Source organism: Neodiprion pinetum, chromosome 2 (assembly GCF_021155775.2).
Source record: "Neodiprion pinetum isolate iyNeoPine1 chromosome 2, iyNeoPine1.2, whole genome shotgun sequence".
In the NCBI taxonomy this organism is placed as follows: Eukaryota; Metazoa; Arthropoda; class Insecta; order Hymenoptera; family Diprionidae; genus Neodiprion; species Neodiprion pinetum.
The window spans coordinates 37,803,179-37,827,954 of NC_060233.1; the positions used below are offsets into that span (position 1 = coordinate 37,803,179).

Genomic DNA, 24,776 nt, shown 5'->3' on the forward strand with positions numbered 1-24,776 from the left:
CCTTGACGCCCTGAATACAACCTCCGACGCTAACGGAACATGGCGCAAATTAGGTTCGCGGTAACAAAAACACGGCTATTAATCACCCTCCCCCCCCCCCCCTCCCCCCCTCTCACCCTCGACCCCCACGGGACAATCGTATCGAACGAAGAACGAACGAACGAACAAACAAACCAAACCACCATCCGTGCCATATAATGTACGATTTTTTCTCCCATCGGCTGCTGCAGAAAGATGAGATTACACACCGGCGATTAAAGACTGCAGAGCTGATCATCCTGTGATTATATCTTTGCTATAAAAGCATTTTGTATACGAATATTCGACAAAAGTACGTTAACAAAAAGCTCTGTGTTCATCAGGCTTTTCTTAAAGTATTTTCTAACAAAGTGAAAAACAAGCAAAATGATCCAAATGCCGGTTTTTCTTCAGGATACAAAACAGTTCTATTGATCATGAAGTTTACATAATCGCGGTACGATTTTCACGTAACGATTCAATAAGTAAAACTGAGGACGCGTATCCTGACACGGTTAAAGGTTATAAGGTGAAAGTCCGTGGTATTCAAGCTCAGGGTAATGTGACATGGCTGCTTACATGCCTCGCGCGCTTCGTGGGTGGCATACTTAACTCGTACCATACGCAGTCAAGAACAAGATTGCCAATTTCTTTGCTTCATCTCGTGATTCACCAGTGGGTGGGCTGAAATTATAAATTACTGCCAAGCCAAGCCCCTTGGATAAAGAAAAGAAAGCGTCGTAGATCGCCTTGAGACAAGTAACGAGATTACAATCACGAAATTTCTTCATTTTTGTAAGCACTGAAATTGCAAAGAATCAGCCGAGAAAATTAGCACACATACACAAAAGGACCCACCGTGCTTCATGGTCTTTTCACGGAATTTTTGGAGAGGGGAAACTGCCGCACAGATTTCCAGAATTTCCAATCTCACTGACGGAATGTCTTGGCGTGCCGACTCGCGCACGCGACTCACCGCTTCCAAGCCTATTAATATGTGCTTCTATTTTAAACCACCGTCTCGTGAACTGGCGAGACGCGAGACGCGAGACGAGAGAAAGATCTTGTAAAATGATCAGCTTGCGCGTTGTGTGACGGGCAATACGAAAGCTAAAAAGCTCAACGAGTTCGTCTTCCTCGACAAGCGACTGCAAAATGTGGCCCAACGATCGGCACCTATTGCCTCTTACGTATACTTATATGTGTATCTCTTTTCTCTTCCGCGGTGCTTTTTTCACGATGTTTCGAGGTCGAAAGCGTTACACGTAAGTACGGGGCAAGATTGTGTAAGTGCGATTAGTCCGAGGCCACGTGTTGCTTGAAACAAGCCAAGAAGTGCGTCAATTGTGAGTCATAGTGCTAAACATTAATTCTCCCGGAAAGTTTTTCCCAAAATGTTAATCGGCACGATGGGTATATTTTCATCCGGGCTACTTCGGTAGAAGCTCCGACATGGAATATTGAATAGATAGAAGAGTAAAGAATCCTTAAACCTATGTCTACTGAGCATAAATCTGGATCCCAATGTAATGTGCAAAAGTGAAATTAGGTGAACGTAAAATCTTAAACGAATATCAAAAGCGAAGGAATTGATCAAGGTTTCCTTAGTCTCCAATTGTAGTCGTTAAAGCCGTTGATTAAAAGTAACAAATTGACGGACCAACTCGTTTCGTAGGCAAATTACGTAACTATTGTATTTGCCCATTGGGCAAAATCGGGCGTCCGACAGGCGTAGTCAATAGTCAATCGCAATTATTTTTCCAGGCAAGCAAATATCCTGGCAGTTGATTAAGCCGCGATAACTAGCAATTAACAAAGCCATGAAAGCAAGGGCAAAGCAACAGGAACCTTCGATCGAACCGCCACACAGTGAAGCCGAGTTGGGAGCCGGTGGTGGCGATGGCGGCGTTGCAGGGACAGGCCAAGTTGATATACGTTTTAATATCCGGACAATCTGTCGGCAGAGAGGGAGGGCGAGACAGAGCAAAGAGAGTGAGAGAGAGAGAGAGAGAGAGAGAGAGAGAGAGAAATGTATAGATAAAGAGAGGAAGAATGAGGGATCCAGTCAGCGATGCTCACTGGATCCTGGGACGAAAATCCATCTCAACAAAGTACTACGGAATACGTTTTAGCTTGTATCGCCTGCGCTTCTCGCTGTGCTCAATTCCACCTTCGGTATCCCCGGAATGCCCGTAAACCGTTCAAAAATAAAATAAAATTAAGACTCAGAGTGTGAATTCTGGAAAAAAAATATATAAATTGCAAATGTCGCGTGTTTTACTAAATGCGGTAAAGTTCCACGGTAAGATAGGTAGGCGTGTTGACGAGTTGGCTGTACTCCGCAATATGAACGCGAGCCCGAAGCGAGGGTTGAACTATTAGCAAATTACCGAAGTTATCGTTGTGATTGACTGCCGGAGATTGACGCGCGGCCTGCAGTCAGAACCGACTAACACTTTAACTTTTCCAATTGTGATTGCATCGCGTTTCCATCAGCTGATTTATCGACGCGGTAAACAAGGTAGGTAACTAATTATCCCATGCCGCGTGCGTATAACGGGCGAAAGATAAATAAAGTCGACAGCGTTACTTTCAACTCAAGTACGTTCTTTCCTCGACGCTGAGAACACGCGGAGAATCATATTCGTCGTATAAGCCGCGAACAATGCGATATCACCGTCAATCCCAAAAATTGTAGCCCATGTTCTTATTGTAACAATGAGAAGCCGACGTGCCGGGTATTCGAATGGAGCAGATGTGACGAGGATTGGTCGAAGGAGTTTCCGTGGGTTGCGCAGTAACCTACACCGGTCAAGGGGTCGCGATACAAAGCGCGGAGAGAATATCTCGCACAGAGAAATTTATTCATGACCCCATAAAACTTATAGTACCAACTCGTTAATCAGAATCTTCGCTCCTGGTTCTGCCACCGAAGCAGCGGTGGTGGCGGATGCGCAAGGCAGCGGCAGAACTCCACACCGCATTACCGGCAAGCTGCGCTGCATTGCACCGAACTTCGCACTACGTTGGAACGATAACTCTGCTCCGTGCATGATATAACATAAGGAATCGCTGTATCCGTAGAGATTACGAAGTGGCACCTTCTGGGATAGAATATAACGCGCGCTGAAAACGTTACAAGTACACAGAGCTCATCGATCAGTTTCATCGTCTCGTCAATATTCTTATAATGCTTACCATTATCGACCTCTCGACTTTAAATCTCAACGTATTCTCGCGCAACGGCGATCTCTGAATGCGGCTTCTTACCGCACGGCTCGAATCATGATGCGATATTGGTTCTTCATGCTTTCCCCCCGGACAGACGTAACGCAGTTCGATGGCTGCACTCCCGAGGGGAGTTAGCAAGGGTCTAATTTCAAGAGTACCTTTTCTCTGTTTGCGAGTCCGTCGACAAGCATGGAAAAGTACACGCATGTTCCGTTCGACAACTTCGTTGCGATTTCCGACCACCGGTCAAATCGTCAGGTCCTAAAAAGTCGACGGCAGAATCGTTCCTGCTGAGTGCGATGCCGGAGGTGCGATTCGCAGACGAACTACGGCAGCTGAGTGTAAACGAGACGAAAATCCGCGACACTTACATGTATTTTCTATGACCTGGAGGGCACGTGATCCTAGAGGAGGAGAAGGAAGCCGATAATCGATGCGAAAAAGCAGATTTTCCGGTTTGTCAGGACGTCGGGAACAGGTTCACGAGGCGAGATAGTTGCTGGGCGGAAAAACGTCTGGCCCGAGTTTGTCGGTAGAGAGAAGAGAGGAGGGAGGAAGGCTGCCGGGTGATTTGTAGGAAACAAATAATTGTCCCGACTGTGTCAATCCCAGGGTGCGCGTATTAGATTCTGCCCGTTCGGAGCTTCGATAATTCAGTTTGACCTGCAAGAAGGAAATCGTTCGAATTTGTCTCGGCCAGACGAGCAATGCTTCTCGCCTGTGTATACCTGCCTACACCTATACGCGTATTTATGTCCTCTCATCAACGTACGACCGAGGGTCAGCAATCAAACGCGAAACTTGATCGAGGAAAACGAGAATGAGGTAAAGAAATAAAGAAAGATGAAGAAAACATGGCGCACGTTTCCATCAATTTACCACTACTCCGCGCTTTAGGAAGCAACAAGCTCCATGTTCTCCCGTTAACGAGGTAAGACTTTGACACGTTCTTTCTCTCTACGCTCCGCCACGGCGTTGTCGAGGGCGTAACGTGAGCCGGTAAATTGCCCACTTGCAAAGAGCGTAGTGTTGGATAAAAAATGAGAATAAACCAGACAGCGGACAAAACAGCTGTGTAAAAGTTTTTAACTACGCCAGAAAGTCACGATCCCGTGTTCCCGAATACGGGCAACGTGTCAGTCGTTGGTGGTGCCGATGGCGGTCCTCTGCAGGGTTAAAGTGACGGGAGACTTTTTATTTCGAAGGGTTTCGAAGGACCGTGCATGGAAGGCTTCGGGCATGAACCGCGGCGCGGGGAAGAGAAAGCGACGGGACAGACAGAGGAAGGATATGGACAGATAAATACCGAGAGTTTCAGGGTTGAGGGTTGAGGGTTGAGGGACGAGGGTTGGAGGCTGCGCGAGGAGGATCGAGGATTTCATAATCCCAGAACGATACGCGTCCACAATACACCCCCACCCCCGGCCCCACGAGCCCCATGCACCACCAATCCGCCTTTTTCGCAACGATGCGATGCTACATCGATTTTTAATGCAACGCGTTCGTTCACGCCGAGCTGCTGCTGTTGCTCTGCTAAATGACAATTTTTTATGCCGCCAGCCGCGTCTAGACGTCGGATAAGGGTTGACGCCACGAGTTGTGGTCGGCGGGAAAACTCCGATCAAATAATCGCACCACGGAACAGGTATGACTCGCTCAATCATGCTCTCATTCATTGGTCATCAGGGCAACTGAATTTCAGCCCCATCCTCCGGTTCCCTCGTGGTCCGATTGATCCGCTTCGAAATCCACTGTTCTCGTTCGCCTCCAAACTTTCGTCAGCTATTGTATTGGCAATTATTTGTTTTCAACAATACCCGTCGAGATAATGCCGTAACTCGTTTAATTTATTTACTCGTCTGGAGGCCAGCAGGGGTCGCTGGAGGTACGATAACGAGCCAACGATTTCAATACTACTTCGACGATCCAAGACTGAAAGATAATTCGAATGAGAGAGGAGACAAACATCCTATATACTCCGACCCACCTGATACATATGCGTGAGATGAGTTAGATGCCGCGAGCTGTCATTTAGAGCGAATCTAAGCGTAGAGGAATCTTTGGGATTTCGAGTTGTTGGAATCCGGTCGAATTGCATGTTTCTTAATCAGTTTGACCCAGATGTGAAACCTGGGTGTCTATTCCTGGCGTCTAAATGCGAGGCTATCCAGTGCACGATAATAATTATGGGTGGGTCGTTGAACAGACGTGTGCGGCCCAAAGATTCACCGTCATCCCAGATTCACACAGCTGCATTACCGGCGTGTTTAGCGACTAGACACTGGTATACGTACAGCGTATAGGTACCAACGGAAAATGTTTGTTTTATACGGAGTTACCGTCGGGTTTGCTGCATTTCGTATTTTACAGAGCAGCTCTCGCTCCGAGGTTCCTGCAGTTAACGTCCGCACAATTCCCGAGAGGTGGGTATAGAGCGAAAAGGGAAGGAAAAGAAACGGAAAGCGGCGAACTTGTTAGGAGGAAAGTACCGCGGCCGATTTCTGGATCGTTAACTTGAGCTTTCCAGCAGCGTGCTGCCCCGCAGTAGCCTGGGATTTATAGACTGGAAATAATCGATTGATTGGATACAACGGTAGCCGGCACGGCGGCAGTTCCGTTCCAACACACCGAGAAAGATTTAAAGCTCGATCATTTTTCGAAAACAGTCGCGGTCCAGCCACCGAGGCATAACCCTAATCGCCGAGAGAGTTTCTCATTCGTCTAATAAATTATCCCCCCTTCCACTCCGAAACTTGTTTGCCGCTAAAAATAAAGCGCAACGCATCCCCGAGTCTCGATGACCGTCTACTTACTTTCCATGGTCTCCGATCTGTTTCAGTTACTACGCTTCGACGGCCTTTCCTCCGCGCTTGGCGCCCCCCTTGAAACGGCCGCGTCTCATGCCACCGGCACGACCCCAGCAGCCGAAACAGCAGAAGCAGCAGGCGACAGCCAACAACGCGACGGTGCCGAGCTTGAATCAGCTCAAAGTGTACAGTGAGTAGATGAAAAATTGTAAGCGTTTCTTTCAGGACTGTTGCAGGGTCAATTGGGGTATTGAATACGAGGAAGGGCGAGAGGGGTGGCGGGAATTTTGATCGTCTTTGTAAATTAATTGCTCGATCACAACGAGCCGAGTCGACACTCGGGAGAGACGCGACGCGACGCGACGCGACGGCGAAGGGAAACGACTCAGCGACGTCGTTTATAACGGAGCTGCCATCGGCTTCTGAATTGCGCATTTATGAATATAAATTAACTGACTTATTGAGTTTAAACTCGAAAGTTATTAATAACCCGCGTACGGAAGACGCGAGAGAGACGAAGAGGAGACGAGAGAAACGGCGGAACCTCCTCGTAACAAGGGAAATGTGACTCTCGGGGTAAAAGTAGTGAAAACAGACGACGACAGGCGTAATCTTACCAATTTCATTCAAACAACGCAGCACTCCTCCGGGGTCCCTGCAGTATCCTCTATCCACTTTAAAACTAAAAAAAGGGTCAAGTATGTATAATAAACATATACGATCCCGAAAATTTTATAGAACACAAAATGTGGCGGGGAAACCGTGCGAAATTTATCAGAAGTTTAAACTCTCCGGATTTTGTTTCCTGGTACTAATTTTACTCCTGAACCTATAAGTACCAAGAAACAAAACGTACGAATGTGACATTACGGACAAGGGAACGGAAAATAAAGCGAAAAAGCGTATAGCTGCTTTCACTCGTATCGAATTCCTTCGAAACCGGATTCGGGTTTAGCGATGAAGCACGTTTATTAATCGTTAACGAAGCAGTCACTTTACAAACGAACAATTTTACCGTCCATGATTATTACCGCAATTCGTCGCTATTCATTCATTATACAAACTGACTATGTGATCGGTTCGATCAATCCTTGTCTTGGCTTCTGTGGCTGCTGTGTGACAGAGTCCTGAGGCAGGTAATTGACTTTTGACTCGAGTCGACTCTGACTGAATTCGGTTGGCACCGAGGAGAACGCGGCTCGCTTTGAACCCGGCTAAGAATGGGACCGAAGTCAGTTCCGACTTGATTTATCCGAGTGTTTTATGGCCGGTCTCGTAAATTTCAGATTGAACTTCGCCAAGTCGAGGAATAGGGGCGGTAGAAAGGGAGGGGGTACGAAGAGGGGGCAAAAGCTGGGCCCAAGCGGATGCAATTAGTTTCTTGTCAACACCCTCGCCTGGTTAAGGGAGCGACCTTCGCTTAATTACCAAAGTCCGGAGGCAGAGGGCGCGAAATTAAGAATTTTACAAGTTCTTATTACCATTTCCCTCCCGCGCCGCGTCCGGATTGATCGACAAAAACTTTACCGAGGGTATAACCTATGCGTGTGTGTGCATGTATACGTACACCTATATCCGATTGCGCCGGGTGGCAGCGTTTCAGTTTCAGGTGCGACTTCCTGGCTGGCTGCAGGCGACGAATTCCAACTCAGCAGTTAATTATTAGCTGCCTCGTTAATTCAATCGTATTCAATCAGCTTTGCTATGACGGTGAAAAATTTTCTACGTAAAATATTTCACTGCGTATAACGAACTTCGATCAATTTTTTTTTTTATTCTCCGTTTCATGTGTGAGGAAAAATTTAATAGGCTCAGCGGATACGAATTCTCCGGCTTATTAAAGTCGAGTAATTGTACTGGCGACCTTTTGCCTACTTCAATCAGGTTTCGCCGAATCTGACAGGGATCGAAACGTGTGGTGAAAAAGAAGAAGAATAAGAAAAAAAAAAGAACCAACTCTCGCGAGAAAGAAATGCGGAAGCCGCGGGTGAAATTGGCCGGCCAATAAGACGGGGAGACTAGCGGACGCTAGGGTGAAAGGGGCCCGTAAGCTGTTTTATACTTTTATCCACTTTGTTCAAAGAATGCGAATATTGCTGTCAATTTGGCGAAGAAGCTACCTATATTTCCGAACGACGAATCTGGATTCCATTGATATTTATGGGGTGGAAAGTATTACAGTACCTACCGACCCCGTGCACCTTATAAACCCCCCATAAATATAACTTAGCTCTAGTTTCGACCATGCTGCACACAGACATGCGAAAACCATTTCCGATCTTTCATTTAGGTATATACATATAATCCGAAGTTCATAAAACACTCGTATTCGATTTTGACAAACTGCAGTGTAGGCACCTAACCGAACGAGGGTCGAATAACAGCTTCGGACTTCTTGTTCTATTTTTAAATCGTGTATCATACCGACCTACGACCGTAGAGTGTTAAAACTTTTTCTCTCCTCCTTACAGGCAATCCCGACATTCTGATATGCGGCAACTGCAGAGAAATGTTCACAGACCTCGGCGAGCTTCTCGAACACAAGCGCAACTACTGTAAACTACGGTTCACATGCAAATGTCACACCTTCAACGGAGCCACGCCAAGTGAGTAGACATCGACGAGATCTCGTCGAATTCGCTACGTCGACAACGCCTGTCGAAATTTCTTGTCCATTCTATCTAAATCTTCCCCTGTTCGTTTCTCAACGCAGAAAGTGACTCGACAGCGTCGCTGCTTTGCGTACTGTGCAAGGATGCCTTCCCATCGGCGTGGGAACTCATGGTCCACGCGCAAGCGGCCCACATGATCAACATTTACGAATTGGGAACCAGGCCGCAGAGCCCTCGATCTGGACAGAGTCCCTCACCTCACAGCCCGAGCCAACTCGCTAAGGAAACCTCACCCTCGCCCCAGGATATTCAGGTGAGCAGAGAGTCCTTCTTTGATTGACGTCTCTTCGCCACGTTTCCTCCACCCTTATCCCCTTCCTTTGGCGAGAGTCCGCAAGAGGTGGCTTTTAAAGGCGGTGTGCGGCCGAAGAGGGGATTTTGTTTCACCGGGTAATTTTGAGAAGAAAGTCGTTTCGAGGATCGACGCAGGTGAGAATCCTTGCAGCAGCGTGAGATATATAAATGTATATACCTAGACTTTAAGTCGTAACGGTCGTACACGCGGTGCAGAGGGGGTAAAAGGCGACGAAGCGTCGAAACAACTAGCCGCCTCCCCCCTTCCGCGATCTAATTATAAACGGCATTGTTCGCCACACCGAGACGACAACGTGGTAGTAAAAAGGTAAAAGTATCCCCATAAGGAGAGGGGTGGATAAGTTTAGCGAGTTCCTACCTACCTCATAGCTACCCCTTATACGTACCTCGAACCGTTTAAATAGCTTTTAGAAATGCGTGTTCATGCTGAGCAAACTTAAATTATTTTTAAGAGTCGTGTAAATGGATTATCCAGCGAAGCGAGACGAAATCGCTCCGACGAAGGCAGTTTGCGAAGAACATTAAGGCGCCGGGAGGAAAACCGGATTGTTGGCTCTCGGGGAAGATTGTAATACGGAATTCAGTTTCATACTTTTAACAGTTTCAACTTTATACTCCGGATTGAAACAAACTATACTCGTCGATTTCTGTTTTCTCGACGTTATTCCTCGCTACAATATGTAACTATAAAAAGATTCAATAATTGCGGAAACGGTAGACCGAGAAGTGGAAGAGATCAGGATAAGCAGCTTCGAACGCGGCCAGGATATCCGGAGATCCGCCCGAAGACTCGAGCACTCGAAATAGCGATGGTCCAAAGTTCTCGAAGAGGTAGTTTCCCGGTGCGCGTAGCGGTAGCTCCCGTACAACAGCGTAGCTACGGAATGTAATTCACAACTCGCAGTTACCGCTTATTAATTAGCGGTTCCTTACCCTCGCTCCATCCACTCGGGCCCACAGTCTGGCCCCTTATTCTACTCCTTTCAGCCTCCGCCCCCTGCTTCCTTCCATTTTCAGAGGCATACAACCGAGAGCTATTCACTCTCCAGTCTCCAGGGTTAAGCACGGACGGAAGATCCACTTCTGCAGTACCAACCTGCGATAACTACCTCGACTTTGAGCACGGTTCGCCTCCCTCGAATCATCCCCCGCCGTCTCGCCCTACTCTTGCCGTATTTCTCATTGGACACCCCGGCCGCTCGACGAGCGTTACATATCGGTGCATAGAGTCGGGAAAAGAATTAGGAACTTAGATTTTCAAACCAAAGTCTTCCTGTTAGGGTGATATTCGCACGCGAGTGACACTCGCGACTTTTAATTGCTTTTTCGCAATTAAAATTGGCTTCCGCCATGCAGGGCTGGCAGCAAAAACAGTTTCGATGTCGCAGTCGGGCACCACTTCTTGCCGGACACGATTGATTTCACGGAGACAACAATACCAGGGTAGAGATTCTCGAACGACTAAGGCATTCCGTGCAAAAATAAAAAGACGTTTTTGCCGTGCCAAGTTCACGAATAGAAAAACTGTGGAAAGTTAATTCCAGTTTTCGATCCACCTTTTAAATCCACACGATAATCCGAGGCTGTTCGTTTCTCTTCTCCTCTTACTCTGGTTTTTTTTTTTTTTCCCCAAATGTAAGAAACGACGGAGCTTTCCTGGGTAATAGAACGTTTGCTGCGCGTGGCGAATTAAGGTGGTCATTGTTAGCCGGGAACAATGCCGAGCACAGGAAAGGATAAATACAAGGCGGTGAAAATAAGCCACGAACCACTCGGCGGCATGTCACTCTGATTCTTCGTCATCTCGCGCTTCGGCAACAAATAAATACACGTATATAACTATCGATCTTCTTTTGTTACGAGGAATTTGCCACTTTACGTTCGTTCACGCGTACGTAAGTACAACTACGAGAAATCACACTGTCGATTTCCAAATATCGAGCCTCTGAGTTTGTTGAAAAGTTTACCCTGTTCTACCTGAGAAGAAAAATATATTGACCGAAATTTACGGGGAAAAACAATCCCACTGATCAACACTATCAGCAGATCTCTGATGCGATTTATGATATATGAAAGTTCCAAACCAAAACTCTGGACTTGATGAATTTGGTGAAATCGAAATTAACTCTAGCGTTAGTGATGTTCCATACTGGACGTAGGCAGAGATTTTATATACCGAAGGATTAATTTGTTGGAGGTCAAGTTTGCCGTAAGACGTAAGGTGGTTGTTGAGATCAATAAATTTGCGGCCGTAACCAAGAATCTGGCTATTGATCATTGTCGGATCCGGTGAACCGGCTTACTCAGAGTGACGCCAATTTGGCAAATTGCTCAGCCCTTAATTCATCTGATATATCTTGGAAGTTATTAGCACCACCGCGTTATGTATGATCACGTGGCTTGTTTGCCAATTATCGAGCTGCGAAGTGGAAAGCGACGTAATTAAACTCGAAACTCATCAGCACGGTATCTCTAGCTTCGTGACCGCGATTGTTGCAACCAACAGTCAACAGTCATGAGATTGTGGTAGATATAAACAGCATTCCGGTATTAAAAGGTAATCGGTGATTCTTTACTTTTATTCTCGATGGGCTCGCGTGTCAAAATGCTCATGTCCGATATAAGCCAAAATAGAAGTTCATCTTGACGTGCATTCTCAAAACAGAGAAAACGGCCAATATTCACGCCAGAGCGATATTGACCAAATAAAAGCCCCGAACAAATTACATGTATGAGGAAATACTTGTCCTGTGAGTGACTCAAGTTGCGATGAACAATTCCGCGACAACGGCAGAAAATGGTTCGTCGTTACCACGTGACTGTCTTTAAAAAGTTCCACTCGTTCAAAGCGCAGGAAATAAAACCGTATAAAACTATTCGTCAGAATAGAATAAGAAGAAACAGAAGAATAAGAACAAGAAGAAGAAGACGAAGAAGAAGAAAAAGAAGTAGAACGAAGAGAATAAAAAGTAAACGACCTAAGGTGAAGAAATGAGAGAAAATAAAAGTATCCACGCCATTATTCTCTCCGCAGCTTGCGACCCTGTCGCGTTCGTGTCACTTGGATGCTGCGTCCACTTACCCGGCAACTATAAACTACTAAAACTTCTCCTTTTTCCTTCACCGTAGTTCTGTCACTGCGACGACCAGTGGCCATCGATTAATGAGAGTCATCCCCGATGCTTGTTGCACAAAAAATGCTGAAACTCCTTACGCAAGCGAGTGATCGAATGATCGAGCCACGTATGGAACGGGCTTTTTAGACACCATGGAGATGCTGGGACGCCTCGACATATGCAAACGTGCGGAGATATCCGTGTTCGTAAAAAGCACCGTTCGATCTTCCTCTACCTCCCAGACATTGATCGCTACGCCGTTGTATCTGCCACTCGGGCCCCCTAATGTTTGTCTGTTCAACAACCCACGACAACAACCAGCGCCGATCGTACCATTAGTCGAATTAACCATGCCAGAGGCGGACGATAATTCATTAACAGAATAAACGGATTACTCGTTCGGAGCCTTTTCATCCGATCTTCGCGTCGCTCCGACGATGCTCGAAATTGATCCGGAAGGAAGGAAATAAGCAACGTGACCGCCAACACTTGGCACTGCGAGTGCCAGGTATCTCTGCACACGTGGCCTAAGTTCTCAGTCTCGGGAAGGCGCGTTAATCAATGATCAGTGTTCTCTAATGAACGGTAATTGCGATTTCCCATTACGAGATCAAAGATGCCACAAGGTCGAACGGAGATCACCGATCTGACGTTTCGTGCAAACAAGGCAACTGACTAAACAATCGGGGTGAGTGAACGTCTCTATAGGTTTACAGATACGTGTCTACGCCCGATTTCACGACGCGTTCTAAAGAGCTGGCCGACGTCTGGCACGACGGAGTTTTTGTTGCAGACTACGAAATATAATTATACAACGGCAAGTTATAAAAAGCATGGACGAAATAAAAATGGAAATAAAGAGGGGAACTTCGGTAAATATATTTTAATTAACTTTAATTCGTGGGCAAAGAAATTTCTCAAGACGAATATACCTTTATATAATATATACCTATATATATATATTTCATTATATGCACATACTCAGCTGCCACTCCAAGACCTGGAGGCAGGATAATCTCCCTTGGAATTTTCTATACAAGTCTAGAGTATTGGCTTTTGTAATTCGTGGTATCAGGAACAGAGCGGATGAGGAGAAGAGAGATGGGAATTTAAGTTAGGGAAAAAGTGAGCAGAAAAAAAAAGATGCCGACATTAATAAAATGGAATGAAAAAAAAAAAAGAATTAACTTGACGCTGTTCGTCCATACCTCGTTCGTTCCTTGCATCGCTTCCCCGTGAAATTCAATTGGATCGCATCTCCCCTGTAGCCTCATTCCCGGAGAGAGAATCCTCCGCTTTCTTATCCTCCTTCTCGCCAGAACGGTAATGAATTTTCTCTGCATTTAATTTACTCCACTATATCTCGGTTAGATCTTACAGACGTAGATCGAGTCAAATTACGTCGCGCGAATCGCCAGACATCCGAACCCGTTTAAAATCTCCCACAACATACAAGTGACATTAATTGTTATAAATTTTAATGCCGTGTTGCGACGCGTGATCTTTATTCGTATCGTAATTAACTTACAAGATCCGAGATGTGATACTGAATTATAAAAACATCTATTGTGGAAACTGGCAACTGAGGCGTGTTAAAACGAGCGTCACGTGTAACGTAATTAAGTGTGAGTTAACATCGTAAGTGATTACTGTGGTAGAAAATTGGAGAGACTGTGTTTCATTTCGAATTGGGTTTAAAATATTTCCCAGTCAAGATGAGAAAGAACAGGAAATTGAAAATACGAAACCCTGCGCTACAGGCTTAATTATTCGCGCAAAAGAAAACCGAGAACCTTGTAATGATTTTCCTGTAATGGGCATATCTAAAAAACAGGTGAAGAACGAAATAGAAAAACTGTAAAAAGACATCAGGTGAACGTACCGAGGGCTGATGAGGGGGACGTGGAAGGCGAAGAGGAAGAAGTCCAAGGCTCACGTGGATAATTATTTTCCGAGAAGGCGCTTTGTTTCGAATAATTACCATTGTCCCGCTCCCGGGACTATTACGTGCGCCATCCACAAAAGGAGATCAAAAGGAAAGATACTCAGACACTCGACTGGCGCTGACGGGAGGAGGCCGAGAGAGAGAGGCAGAGAGGGAGATGAAGGAGAAAGAAACGAGGGGATGAATATCTCTCCCACATCCCTACGAGCCCGAGACCGCGCACCCTCTGTTTCGCGGACATCGGGAAGGGGCTGCCGGTGCTTCTGATGCCGGGTATAGTTGGTGTATTCCGGCGGCGTTCAAGAGCCGGGAATTCCTTTCTTTGATTATTCCTTTGAAAGAACCACACGCCAGATGAACTAGACAGGGCATAGATATAGTTCGATCCCGTAATTACGGGATGTTCAGAAACAGCCCTAGTAGCAGCTGCTAAAGAGCGCCAGGAGTAGGTGCCTGTTTATCTCGTAGAAAGTTTAATTTCTGACCCAATTCCTAGGTCGAGGACAAATTCATGAACGGATCAACCACGTGGACACTTGGACTTGTACAAAGTCTATCTATTCTTAAGACGGTATCCCGGATGTGTGCGGTGACATCGTGCAGTTCATATTTTATCATTTCCTAACGCGCTTTCTGAGTCGCGAAACGTGGATGAAATATAAACGAATGACAAATGTCTAGCTTGTGTCTGATAAACTATGCTTATATTTTCTACAGTTTCTACTATCGATCAGAAACGCGCGTAGATCACACGAGCCGCGAATCCAAAGTTGGCTGCAAATACGGAGACCAGCGTTTCAGAGCGCTCCTTTTTACTACAACCACACGCGTCTTAAAGGGAATGAAAGGATCGCTCGATATTTCACGGGGCGAGCCGTAATTTGATTTAATTATTCAATTAGTCAAGCTTTCGAAACAGCAAATTGACGCTACGTTGAATTTTCCGCCGACAATGTTTGACGTCTTCAGTCTTGCTGTAATATCGGCGTTGATTGCTTGAGGGAAACGGTCCGCGACCACCGACGTTTGTTCTTTATTTTTTCATTCCACTTCCACATTTTCTTCTAATTTTCCTTTTTCGTGCTTAATGCTCTTCAAAATCACGGCTCGGTCTTCAGCCTGTCGAGGACACCAAGTCCTCTTTAAACTTTGTTTAATTGGCTTCGCCCACTTCTCCCACTTCGCCACGTTTCCGAAGGCTGCAACGTCGCTGAAGAGCGCCGCGACTGGCGCCTTGGTTCCTAGGTGGAAAACGGGGTCGTGCGAAGTGGCGAAGCAGTCCTAGTCTAGCTACTTTCACCACCCGAAACTACCCCGCACGTAGGTTGCCACCCTCTTTCCTCCCGGCAAGACACAACCGGCGACACTAGACAGTGGAACGCCTCAAACAACCTCCTCGTAACAACTGGACTAATAGCTGGCCTAACGTCCACTTTGAGCCCACTTCGCTCGACGTACAGTCGCTGGTCCCTTCCGTTACACTTTTCTGCTTTTTTCTCACAATCATCCTTTGAGAGGGTCCGTCGTTCCGTGGTTACTCTCTGGGTTTGATTAGGGCGCCTCTGTAATCATGCTACGAGATCGTCCTCATCCTCGTGCAGATATATGACGTCACGAATTTTCCCCTACCAACAATTGCGCGAAAATCGTGCAGCGTATAAAAATTTTCTACTTTTTCATACTTTTGACAGGAAAACAAAAGGTTGGAGAGTGACGAACGCCCGGAGGAAGAGGATCTCGACGGACACGAACTGCTGCCTTCACCCGACAGCGGCAAGTCAACCGACAACGAGGGAATAACGTCACCGATCAAAATGCGCTCCGGTGTACTCGGCTCCGACCACGAGGACTGCGACGAGCTTATGGACGTCGAGAACACGGCACAGGCCTGCATCATGCACGCCCTCAGCATTGTAAGTTTTCAATACACCCAACAATACTCGAATACCAAGGACGAGACTCGAGGTAATTAGCCAAATTAGAACCACCTCTGGATAGGTGAATTAACGATAGTTTGTCAATTTTTCAGAGATATTCTAGCGCCTGCGACCAACGAGTGTGTGACACACTTTATATATATAGTCAGGTAGCGTGACTGTTTAATTAACTGCGAAATTTAATTAACTCAGAGGTATATATAATCCTTACGGGTTGGATGTAATATGATCAAATACCGTCTTGAAGTAGCTTGATTAAAACTTACTGCACCCGTTGCGGTAAAGCGTTGCACGTAATAATTTATGAAAAGAACAGTAAGGCGAGAAAAAACGAAAAATATCCATTCAGGGAACTGATATCCGACTCCCTTGAAAGTCCGATAGAGTAACCAGTAAAAACGTCCAAGGTATGTCAATGTCACGAATTTTTAAGAATCCTCGAACTCTTCACCCCGTCGGTTTAGAAACGGCGATCAAGCTCGTGATATCGAGGATGCAACGAGTCGATGCATTCGGGGGCTCGGTGCGCTGGCAACAATTACCAAAGCCATTATCCGAGACGTGTTATCCGTAATACGCGTCGACCATAAACGCGTACAATGGCCTTTGGCGATGGTCAGCCCATTTTCGAGCCCCCGGAGCACGGCGGCTTCCTCCGAAAGAGAAGCTCAGCAAGGCCCGAAGACCTGGATGGACGCGTCCCGACCACGATTCGTCCTGGACAAAGGGCCCGAATTTATACCGATAGTGCTTATATTGCTGGTCGTGAATACCTCAATTTCCCGTTTCTGTCGTAAGCCTATTTGGCCAGCTGCACATTAATACCAGGGTACATAGCATTGATCCGTTATATGATCGGCGTTGAGTCTCGGAATATGTCGGAGCCGAGTGAGGCGTATTTTTTGCAAGGATAGTAATGAAAAAAGTCCAACAAACAGGATGAAAATGTAGAAAAAGAGGAGAATAAGTAACGATAATTTGGGTGTTATAAAATACAGAGCTCACGTTGACTGACGACGTTCATCAAAGTCTTATCGTAGCAATTTACCGAAAGCTTTTTCACACTGCCGTACATAGTATATGCTGTGTGTAATCTTGCGAATGATTTCAATATAAGACTTTCAACCGCGAGAGCTATTTACAACGAGTGCTGAACAAAACTTTTCGACAGTTAGAACGCTTGTGAATTTTTCAATCCAGTTAAAAAAAGAAAAAAAAAAACAATATTGTACAGAACTGTTGCGTAAGGAGGAAAGAGCAGATCTAGTCGTGAGATTTACTCCAGGAACATGACGTTCGTATTACCTTAGATGCAACGGAATGGACCGACTTCAGAGGTTGAAGGAAAAATTCACCAGACTAAAATTTCTCCACAACGGAATAAAAATTTCAATACGGTATACCTTCACAATCGCAGTATTCAAGACCGACTGAACAACATTTATAACTAAAACGTGAATTCTGTCCCACCGTTTTGACTATATACGTGCTCCGCTGGTATATGCAGGGTATTTCATACATAGGTATATAACTAGACGCCTCGTGGAAACGTGATGCAAGAGTTGGTGAAAGACAATTCGCTCGCACGTCGCGGCTTTCACAATGCACTACGAATTTATCCCCCGGTAAAGCTTCCAGAGTCGGGAAATGTTCGATATGACAGGCACGCGGCATACCGCGTCACACCTTCCCTTTCCTCTTCCCACAATTTCACCCCGAACCACCCCGAATCCTCCCTCGATTATACCTACGTTTCCGTTCGTCAGGGACGCAGTCAGCTTCGCGGAATTAATTCCTCAAATTTCACTTTATACGGTCGACTCGGCTGATTCACGGTATTTATAATGGTTTGTTACACGAATGTGCGTACGTGTGGGAATATAGTGAAATTCTATCAGCCCTCGAGGTGGTAACCACAAATTACAGCTAGTTCGGTTAAACAACGCGGTGGTCGCGTTACGTCCCGCAAGCAGCTTGTTTAATGTATACCTAGTGAAAACGGTACAGGATTCAGAAATAGTTAATGCAATTTAATCGCCGAGGTATTTGGAATACATTTCGAACCAATTGACAATCGATTATAACTATACCTAAACTATGTAAAAGCTGTTTCTTACAAATTCAAACGTTGGATAATTTTATCGTTATATACGAGACACATTTACACTTGTACGATTCAATCATTGTTCGATCACGCGACAACAAGAGGGAAGGGATCGACGAGATTTCAAAGTAGTCAATTTTCCTCTCGTAGAAAATACGCTTTGATTTGATTCGGAGCGAAGCCCATCGAGTTTGCAGGTAAAATTGAAAGAAATAGGTGGGTATACGGCAGCTGTATACCTATACGATCATGGGTGGAGAGAAACGTTGAAAGAAAGACGGAGAGAGGGATGAGGGGGAAAGGAAAAAAGAAGGAAAGTAGGTAACGAAGGAAGGAAAAGGGCGTAAAATCGACACAACTGTAGTCTTGTGGAGTTAAAAATAGTAAAGGGGTTGCAGTTAGCCTGTGTCGTGTCAAGTGGTTCGTTCGTATGGTGGTTGAGCAAAAAAGTGCTCCAATTACCACGCGTGCCGCAGAGTTTACAGAGCGGGAACAAGAGCGATATAAAACTGGATATCGAAAAAGGGGATGAACGCACCCGCTGCATTTTGCCCCGAGTTTTCAAGTTGTATTCGTTTTTTTTCCTTCTGATTTCAGGATTCATCTCTGGAACGCACCTCGAACTCGAGCTCGCGAGGGGGTCCGGCCGACCCGGTGGTCATGGCGTTGACCAACGGCTCTCTATCGGCAAAAGAATGAACTAACCCTAATCACAGATTCGGCCTTCCCTCCTACTATAAACGAGCATGGAAGTCCCAGCTTCTACTCACCAGCAATGAGACATATCGGGGACATGCCCGTCTGTAAATAGCTTAAGTGTCCCCCAAGCCACCCCCGGTCATCATCCCTCCATCCCCCTCTCCAAACACAACTACACACACACACACACACACACACACGGACATACATATGCGATTCCCTCAGACAAATCCCCCCCCCCCCCCCCCCCTCCCTTTGCCCCTCTTGTCCAGCAGACTAATTACGTAAGTAACTAACGTTGAATTAGAGAAGAAGAAAAAAATGTTAGCAAAGGTCGGTGATTCGTCATTGAAAACGTCCAGCTTGACAATTCAAATGTTTCGATGTAGTAAATGTATAATGTTGCCTACAATGTATTTTGTTATACACACGAAGCTGCAGGACGATGTATTATAAATATGCTTGGTACCATTAAAATTCGTCGTAGCACCCTTGGGGCGATTGGAATTGTTAATTCGGATCTGATAGAATTGTGTGCAAGGATCCCGGATCGAAGGGTTGATTTGGATTTATAACGAGGGTGTTCCAAGCATTTTTGTAAAGGTGTGTGAACCGCTTTTTTGCAGTATGTTAAAAAAAGCAAAATCTTAATCACTCACTCAAGTCTTACCTTGTACATAATAAATAAATATAATTATTATAAAAAAGCGAATGAGAAAAAAAAAAAAAGAGGGTAACATGAAAACGGTATTATTTTTCGAGAAACATATATTTATGTGTACACGCGTGAGAGTTTAACATATCAAATCGTACTTACTCACAGAATATGAAGAAGAAAAGAAACTGGACGATTCGTTGACGACAATCCCGAGGAATTAAATACGTCTAATGTAAGTAGGCAATGTTTAAAATAAATTGTAAATAAAATTCTCCAAAGAGACTAACTCCTATAAGATAATACATTGCGACACCTTCGTGTATGAACTTTACCGAGTCACGTGACCAGTTCAATTTCCATCCCTAAGACTTTCTGGTTATAGGCATACTTAAGCTTAGATTTTACTTTGATTCGCTAGAAAGAAAATCGGCAGCAAAGTACCACTTTCACCAGTTAATCCTATAGTTTTAAATATCGAGAAAAATCACGAGGAAAGCTTACGGTAAAAAAAAATACTCGAGTCAATACCGTTGAATTTTTACGAACCAAAATTCGACTCGGCCACGTGTGAACTTACTTGTTGGTAAGTTGCGTATAAATACTCTCCTCCCTTTCCCAAATTCACTAAATTGTGTGTGAAATGACTTAGCATAAATCGTACGTCGTACAAGCTTTGACACTTGTACGTTTCAAGCACGACGCGTTCTCTCACTTGAGACCCCAAACTATACGACGCGCGACGGCGTAAAATATCATCGAATTACACCATTCGATTACTAATATGATTCTTATTATTATTACTTATTATTATCGCCATGCAATCAAATTCATCAATTTATAATCATAATACACAAGGTTCGAGAACAGAGAAGCAAGCGCCGTGATTAAAAAATATTGGAATTTATCTCCGTAATCCGAACTATCTAGTCAAAAGCACTGCAACACAGCCGTGCACCCTGAATTTTATTTCACGTCAGCTGTTATACCTATCCTACCGCTGAAAAACTTTTTCGAAAACGATCATCACGACTTTATCATATATACATATATATATATATACATACATACATGTATATATATATGTTTATTATATAAACCACAGGTCTCTTAGTGCCGAAATATAACTATTAGGCTATACGTTATTCGTTTAAAGCATATTTTCAAAACAATTATATTAACGTATATTACTATTAATTATTATGAATTTGTAAACATTACAATAAAGTGAACTCGAAGCGTATAAGTATGAATATATATTATAAGAAGATATGTCGGATCGCAGGTTCGCACCGAGGTAAAAACCAAAAAAAATAAATAAATCAAATACCAACCATACGGAGTGACTACTTTGCGAGTCCGCTCGCTGTATAATCTAATGTTATACTCGTATTAATTTATTACTATAGGGAATATAGAACCAAAGGTTATTTGTTCATTGTCGTATATAAACAATGTTTTATGTATATCATTATCATCTTAATAAAAATACGTTACGTCTTTTAATATCGTGGATAAAATTTCTGCATTTCACCTAAACATTACAAATCCGTTTTAACCTTTAGCGACTTGCAGCTCCTTCCGAATATACCTACGCATTTAATATCTGTACCCGCATCGTTTGGTTCAGAGGTCGCGCGACAGCATGCCGCAAAACTTGTATTCTCGATTACAAACTGATAATTAGATCGAAGCTTTATCTTTTGCTTGTGGAAATTTTCTAAACTTCTCGAAACTCTCAACGCCGGTTAATAACAAGTAGGTACATCGAGGTAATTCAAGACGAGTGATTTCTCCCTCGATCCGACTGTAAGGCGAGAACGCGGATCGGCTGTTCCTGATAATTGAGAACTCAAGCCTATTGTACCTCGGAGATGAAAACTGTCAGATCAGGAGACGCGACGATAACGATCCGTGTCCCGACGACGCCACTTACATATATTCAACTATTATAATTGTAAACCGGCTAATCTTTGACGACGATATAGCTGAACGCCCGCGTCGTCTGGCAGCGTCAAAAGATGGGTAGAGTCGTTGCGTGTAACTCGGTTGTCAGATAAAGGCCGAGCGTTATTTTTCATACATCGGTTACTTTCCTTTTGCGTACCCATCTGTTTTATTATCCAAAGAGCAGAAGAAGCAAAAAAGAAAGAAAGAAAAAAAAAAAGAAGAAAAGAAATGAAACAGAAACGTAGAGAACGAATAAAGAGATTTATAACCCCAATTTCTTATATCTCCGTTGTAAAAAATGATTGTATCGATAGAGCGTTTTGTTACCACTATATCCCCAATACGACGTATTATCGTGCCGTGGAAGAAAGAAGTATCGGCGAGAAAAAAATATTTATCGAAATCCCTTAGCCCTGGCAATAAACATTGATTACCTAAGAGGGGGGTGCGAAAATGATTGGAGGAGAAAAAAAAAATGACGGTACCGTGTAATTAAATTTATCGAAATTACGGCCATAAGTTTATACCCAAACTGCTGAAAGTTATTAGTCGGTGAAAATATTTGTTGCTCCACATTGTGGGGAAATTAGGGGCAATTTGTAACAAACCTAATAAGCAATTCAGATAATCGTCCTCGACACGCAACACGTGAACGAATCGAGCCTGAGGCAGAAATTCTATTCGTCAGGTTTTATCAACCCTTCGAACCGAATTATTTCAAAATTTAACAAGTTTATAAAACGTAACGAGTTTATATTCGATATTCTACATTGAATATATTACACGATACCCAGTGAAAAAATCAATTCCTCTTGTTGTGTTCCCGTATAAATTATATGCGTGAAGAAAAAAACTTTATTACGAAAACAAAGAATAATCGCGAAGAGTTCCCTCTTCGAATGCTAATAGAAACCGAAAGGCAGGCACCCTTTAAAAGACCCCAGTTTGACTCTCAGAGGCGTTCCTTTATCGTCCAATGAACAACGGTGCCAAGATAATAATTCTGGCAACGTTCTTCGGAATCAAGAACAGTTGGGGATTCGGATCGCGCATAGAGTCAGCTGGGCTGCGCGAGCTGCGAAACGGTGAAGATTTTGGCAGTGTTTTCCAAGACGCTATTTGTCAGAGAGAGTGGCTATATACCGCCTAGCCGCATACCTCTTCGTACTTCGCGTCAAAAATAGACACAGCGTCACGATCGGTTGTGCGAGCTTTGTTCGGCATCGAGCTTTTGTATGAAACTAAACGACGGCGGCTGCCTGAAGAATTAAAAGAAATCTTTCCCCGGGTTAGAGTGATTGATTCGTGTAGAATTGTAGGGAGAATTTTGCGCGGGCACCAGAATTTTAAGAATCCTTGTTACTTGAGCGAGGGGGCAAAAGGGAAATACGAAGACTGTTGTATCGCGGTAACAAAGGTTGCGGTTAAATTAATTAAGGCTCAAATTAAGCCTGCAAACAAGGATCTTATATATAAACGCACTCGCGGCCGCACGTTTTACACCGCGATAAATAATAGAGAACAGGGTAATTAATCATCGAGTCAATCTTAATACCAAGTTTGATTTTGTTAATTAACCAGCCGGTAATGCGAAAAGGATCCCCATCCCCGTCTTTCATTTTCCGCAAAGCCGTACGGCTGCGTGAGAAGGAGGAGAAGCGTGGCTGCGATTCAGTCCCGCTTTTCAGGATCGGATACCCAAAGTCAAAGGCTCGGGGGATTTCTCTTTCCGGTTTCGGGAGTCGAGTGAATTTTTATAAAAATTATTCGAATAAACAGCGGACGGCGGACCGACGTCCGAAATGTCCTTCGTCCTCGCGAACGAAGAAGAGAAGATCTGTCATGCTGTCAAATATTCGGTTATTGATGGATCGGCCCTTTCCAACGTCGCGAGGAAACGCCGAGCGTGCCCGAACGACACTGTCCGCCATTTCTCGAGCCTAATTGACAGACTCCTTCGAGGACACGGGGTTATTTTTTAGGCATTTTTCACACCTCCTCACCTTGCGAGATAGGAACCTTTCTAAGGGCACAACCTGCACGGCTGGCTGAATCCGAGGAGAAAAACATACCCTCTATCTCGTTTGGCGTCCCGTTCTCCCAGTCAGCCATCTTTTTTTTTTTTATTTAACTTTCTTGCTTCTCGGTATCGCAATCGATGGACGGTGTCAGCTACAAACAGACCTGACACTGACAGATTTTTTGTCTACTCCGATCTCCTTTTTACGACAAATATCCCCTAACGGGTATACTGTACGTTTTCTTTGCATTTCACCCAAATGCCATCAGTGGTAGATCCGAGCTTCCAGCGGAGCTTGAGCTATCAAATTTAACAATTAACTTTTAAAAAGCGAGTCCTTAATTCGCCGGGGGCGCGTCTTACGTAAGGATCATATTGAAAGGATCGGAACGTGACTCTGCGATTCTCCCGTTTCAGGAATAGTACGTGTGTTATTGATAAAAGCATAGTCAGAGGTGCGATAGTGGTAACGATATGACAAGCACTCAGGGTATTGCCTGGCTCCGACTACCGGCACCCCGGCAACACCCTCCTATAGCTCATGCCTGCCCTTATTTCTGTTCCCGTCTATCCGAAGATGTACGGCAGGCGGTGCGCGGGTGTGTAGTTTTAACGAAACGACGTCCGATGCGACTGATAAAAGAGACACCGCACCCATCTGCCGAGCTCCGACACTTTCTACGCACTGTTTCACCCCGTTGCGTGCGACATCCAACTTATACTACTATGTAAGTAAGTATTCGTATCTCCTAGATAAAGTCAGCGATCCACCCTTCTCTGTGCAGCTTGACTTCTCTGGTGTCTTTTTTATTATTATAAATAGCTACGGAGAGAAACCACGTCGCTATTTGTTGAGACTATAAGAGAAAATTAGATTGAACAGTAAAGCTGTTGCTTTTGTTGCGTTTCTTCAGAGTCGCCGACTCCGTAATCACCGCGATTTTATATTCTTATAAGATTCTTAAAAAATATTAGTAAATTCCGAGAAAATGTGAAGAGCTTTATTTTATTATTCTCTTGAGATTTTCAATTCTTGTCCCGAGTAATGTCTTTTTCTAGCCCTTCTTTCTTTTCTTCCTTGTAACAAATTCTTGTTCATTAACCAAGTAAATGAGTCCTGCAGGGAGACGAGCCAGCCGGCAAACAACGTAGACGGCGGAGCGGCTCGGTGAGAGTTGCATATTGGCGTCGCGTCCCCGCGATATTTTCTTGCGACACGAAACGCGACGCCCGGCGTCGCGGCGTCCATATTTAAGACCTTTCTAATTACCCGCCTTCGCGTACCTCTACCGAGTAAAAGGTGGACG

The 24,776-nt window shown here is 44.7% G+C and overlaps 1 protein-coding gene across 2 annotated transcripts in view; it reads left to right on the forward strand.

Moving 5' to 3' along the window:
- LOC124213032 (uncharacterized) overlaps nucleotides 1–21,005 on the forward strand; it is a 162,301-nt gene extending 141,296 nt beyond the window's left edge. For both annotated transcript variants that reach the window (XM_069133638.1, XM_069133636.1), the window contains 5 exons: nucleotides 6,089–6,246; nucleotides 8,528–8,662; nucleotides 8,770–8,981; nucleotides 15,796–16,017; nucleotides 18,743–21,005. In XM_069133638.1, coding sequence (XP_068989739.1) covers nucleotides 6,089–6,246; nucleotides 8,528–8,662; nucleotides 8,770–8,981; nucleotides 15,796–16,017; nucleotides 18,743–18,844 — 829 coding nt within the window. In that variant the 3' untranslated portion in view covers nucleotides 18,845–21,005. The remainder of the gene's footprint in view (nucleotides 1–6,088; nucleotides 6,247–8,527; nucleotides 8,663–8,769; nucleotides 8,982–15,795; nucleotides 16,018–18,742) is intronic.
- The last annotated feature ends 3,771 nt before the right edge of the window (nucleotides 21,006–24,776 follow it).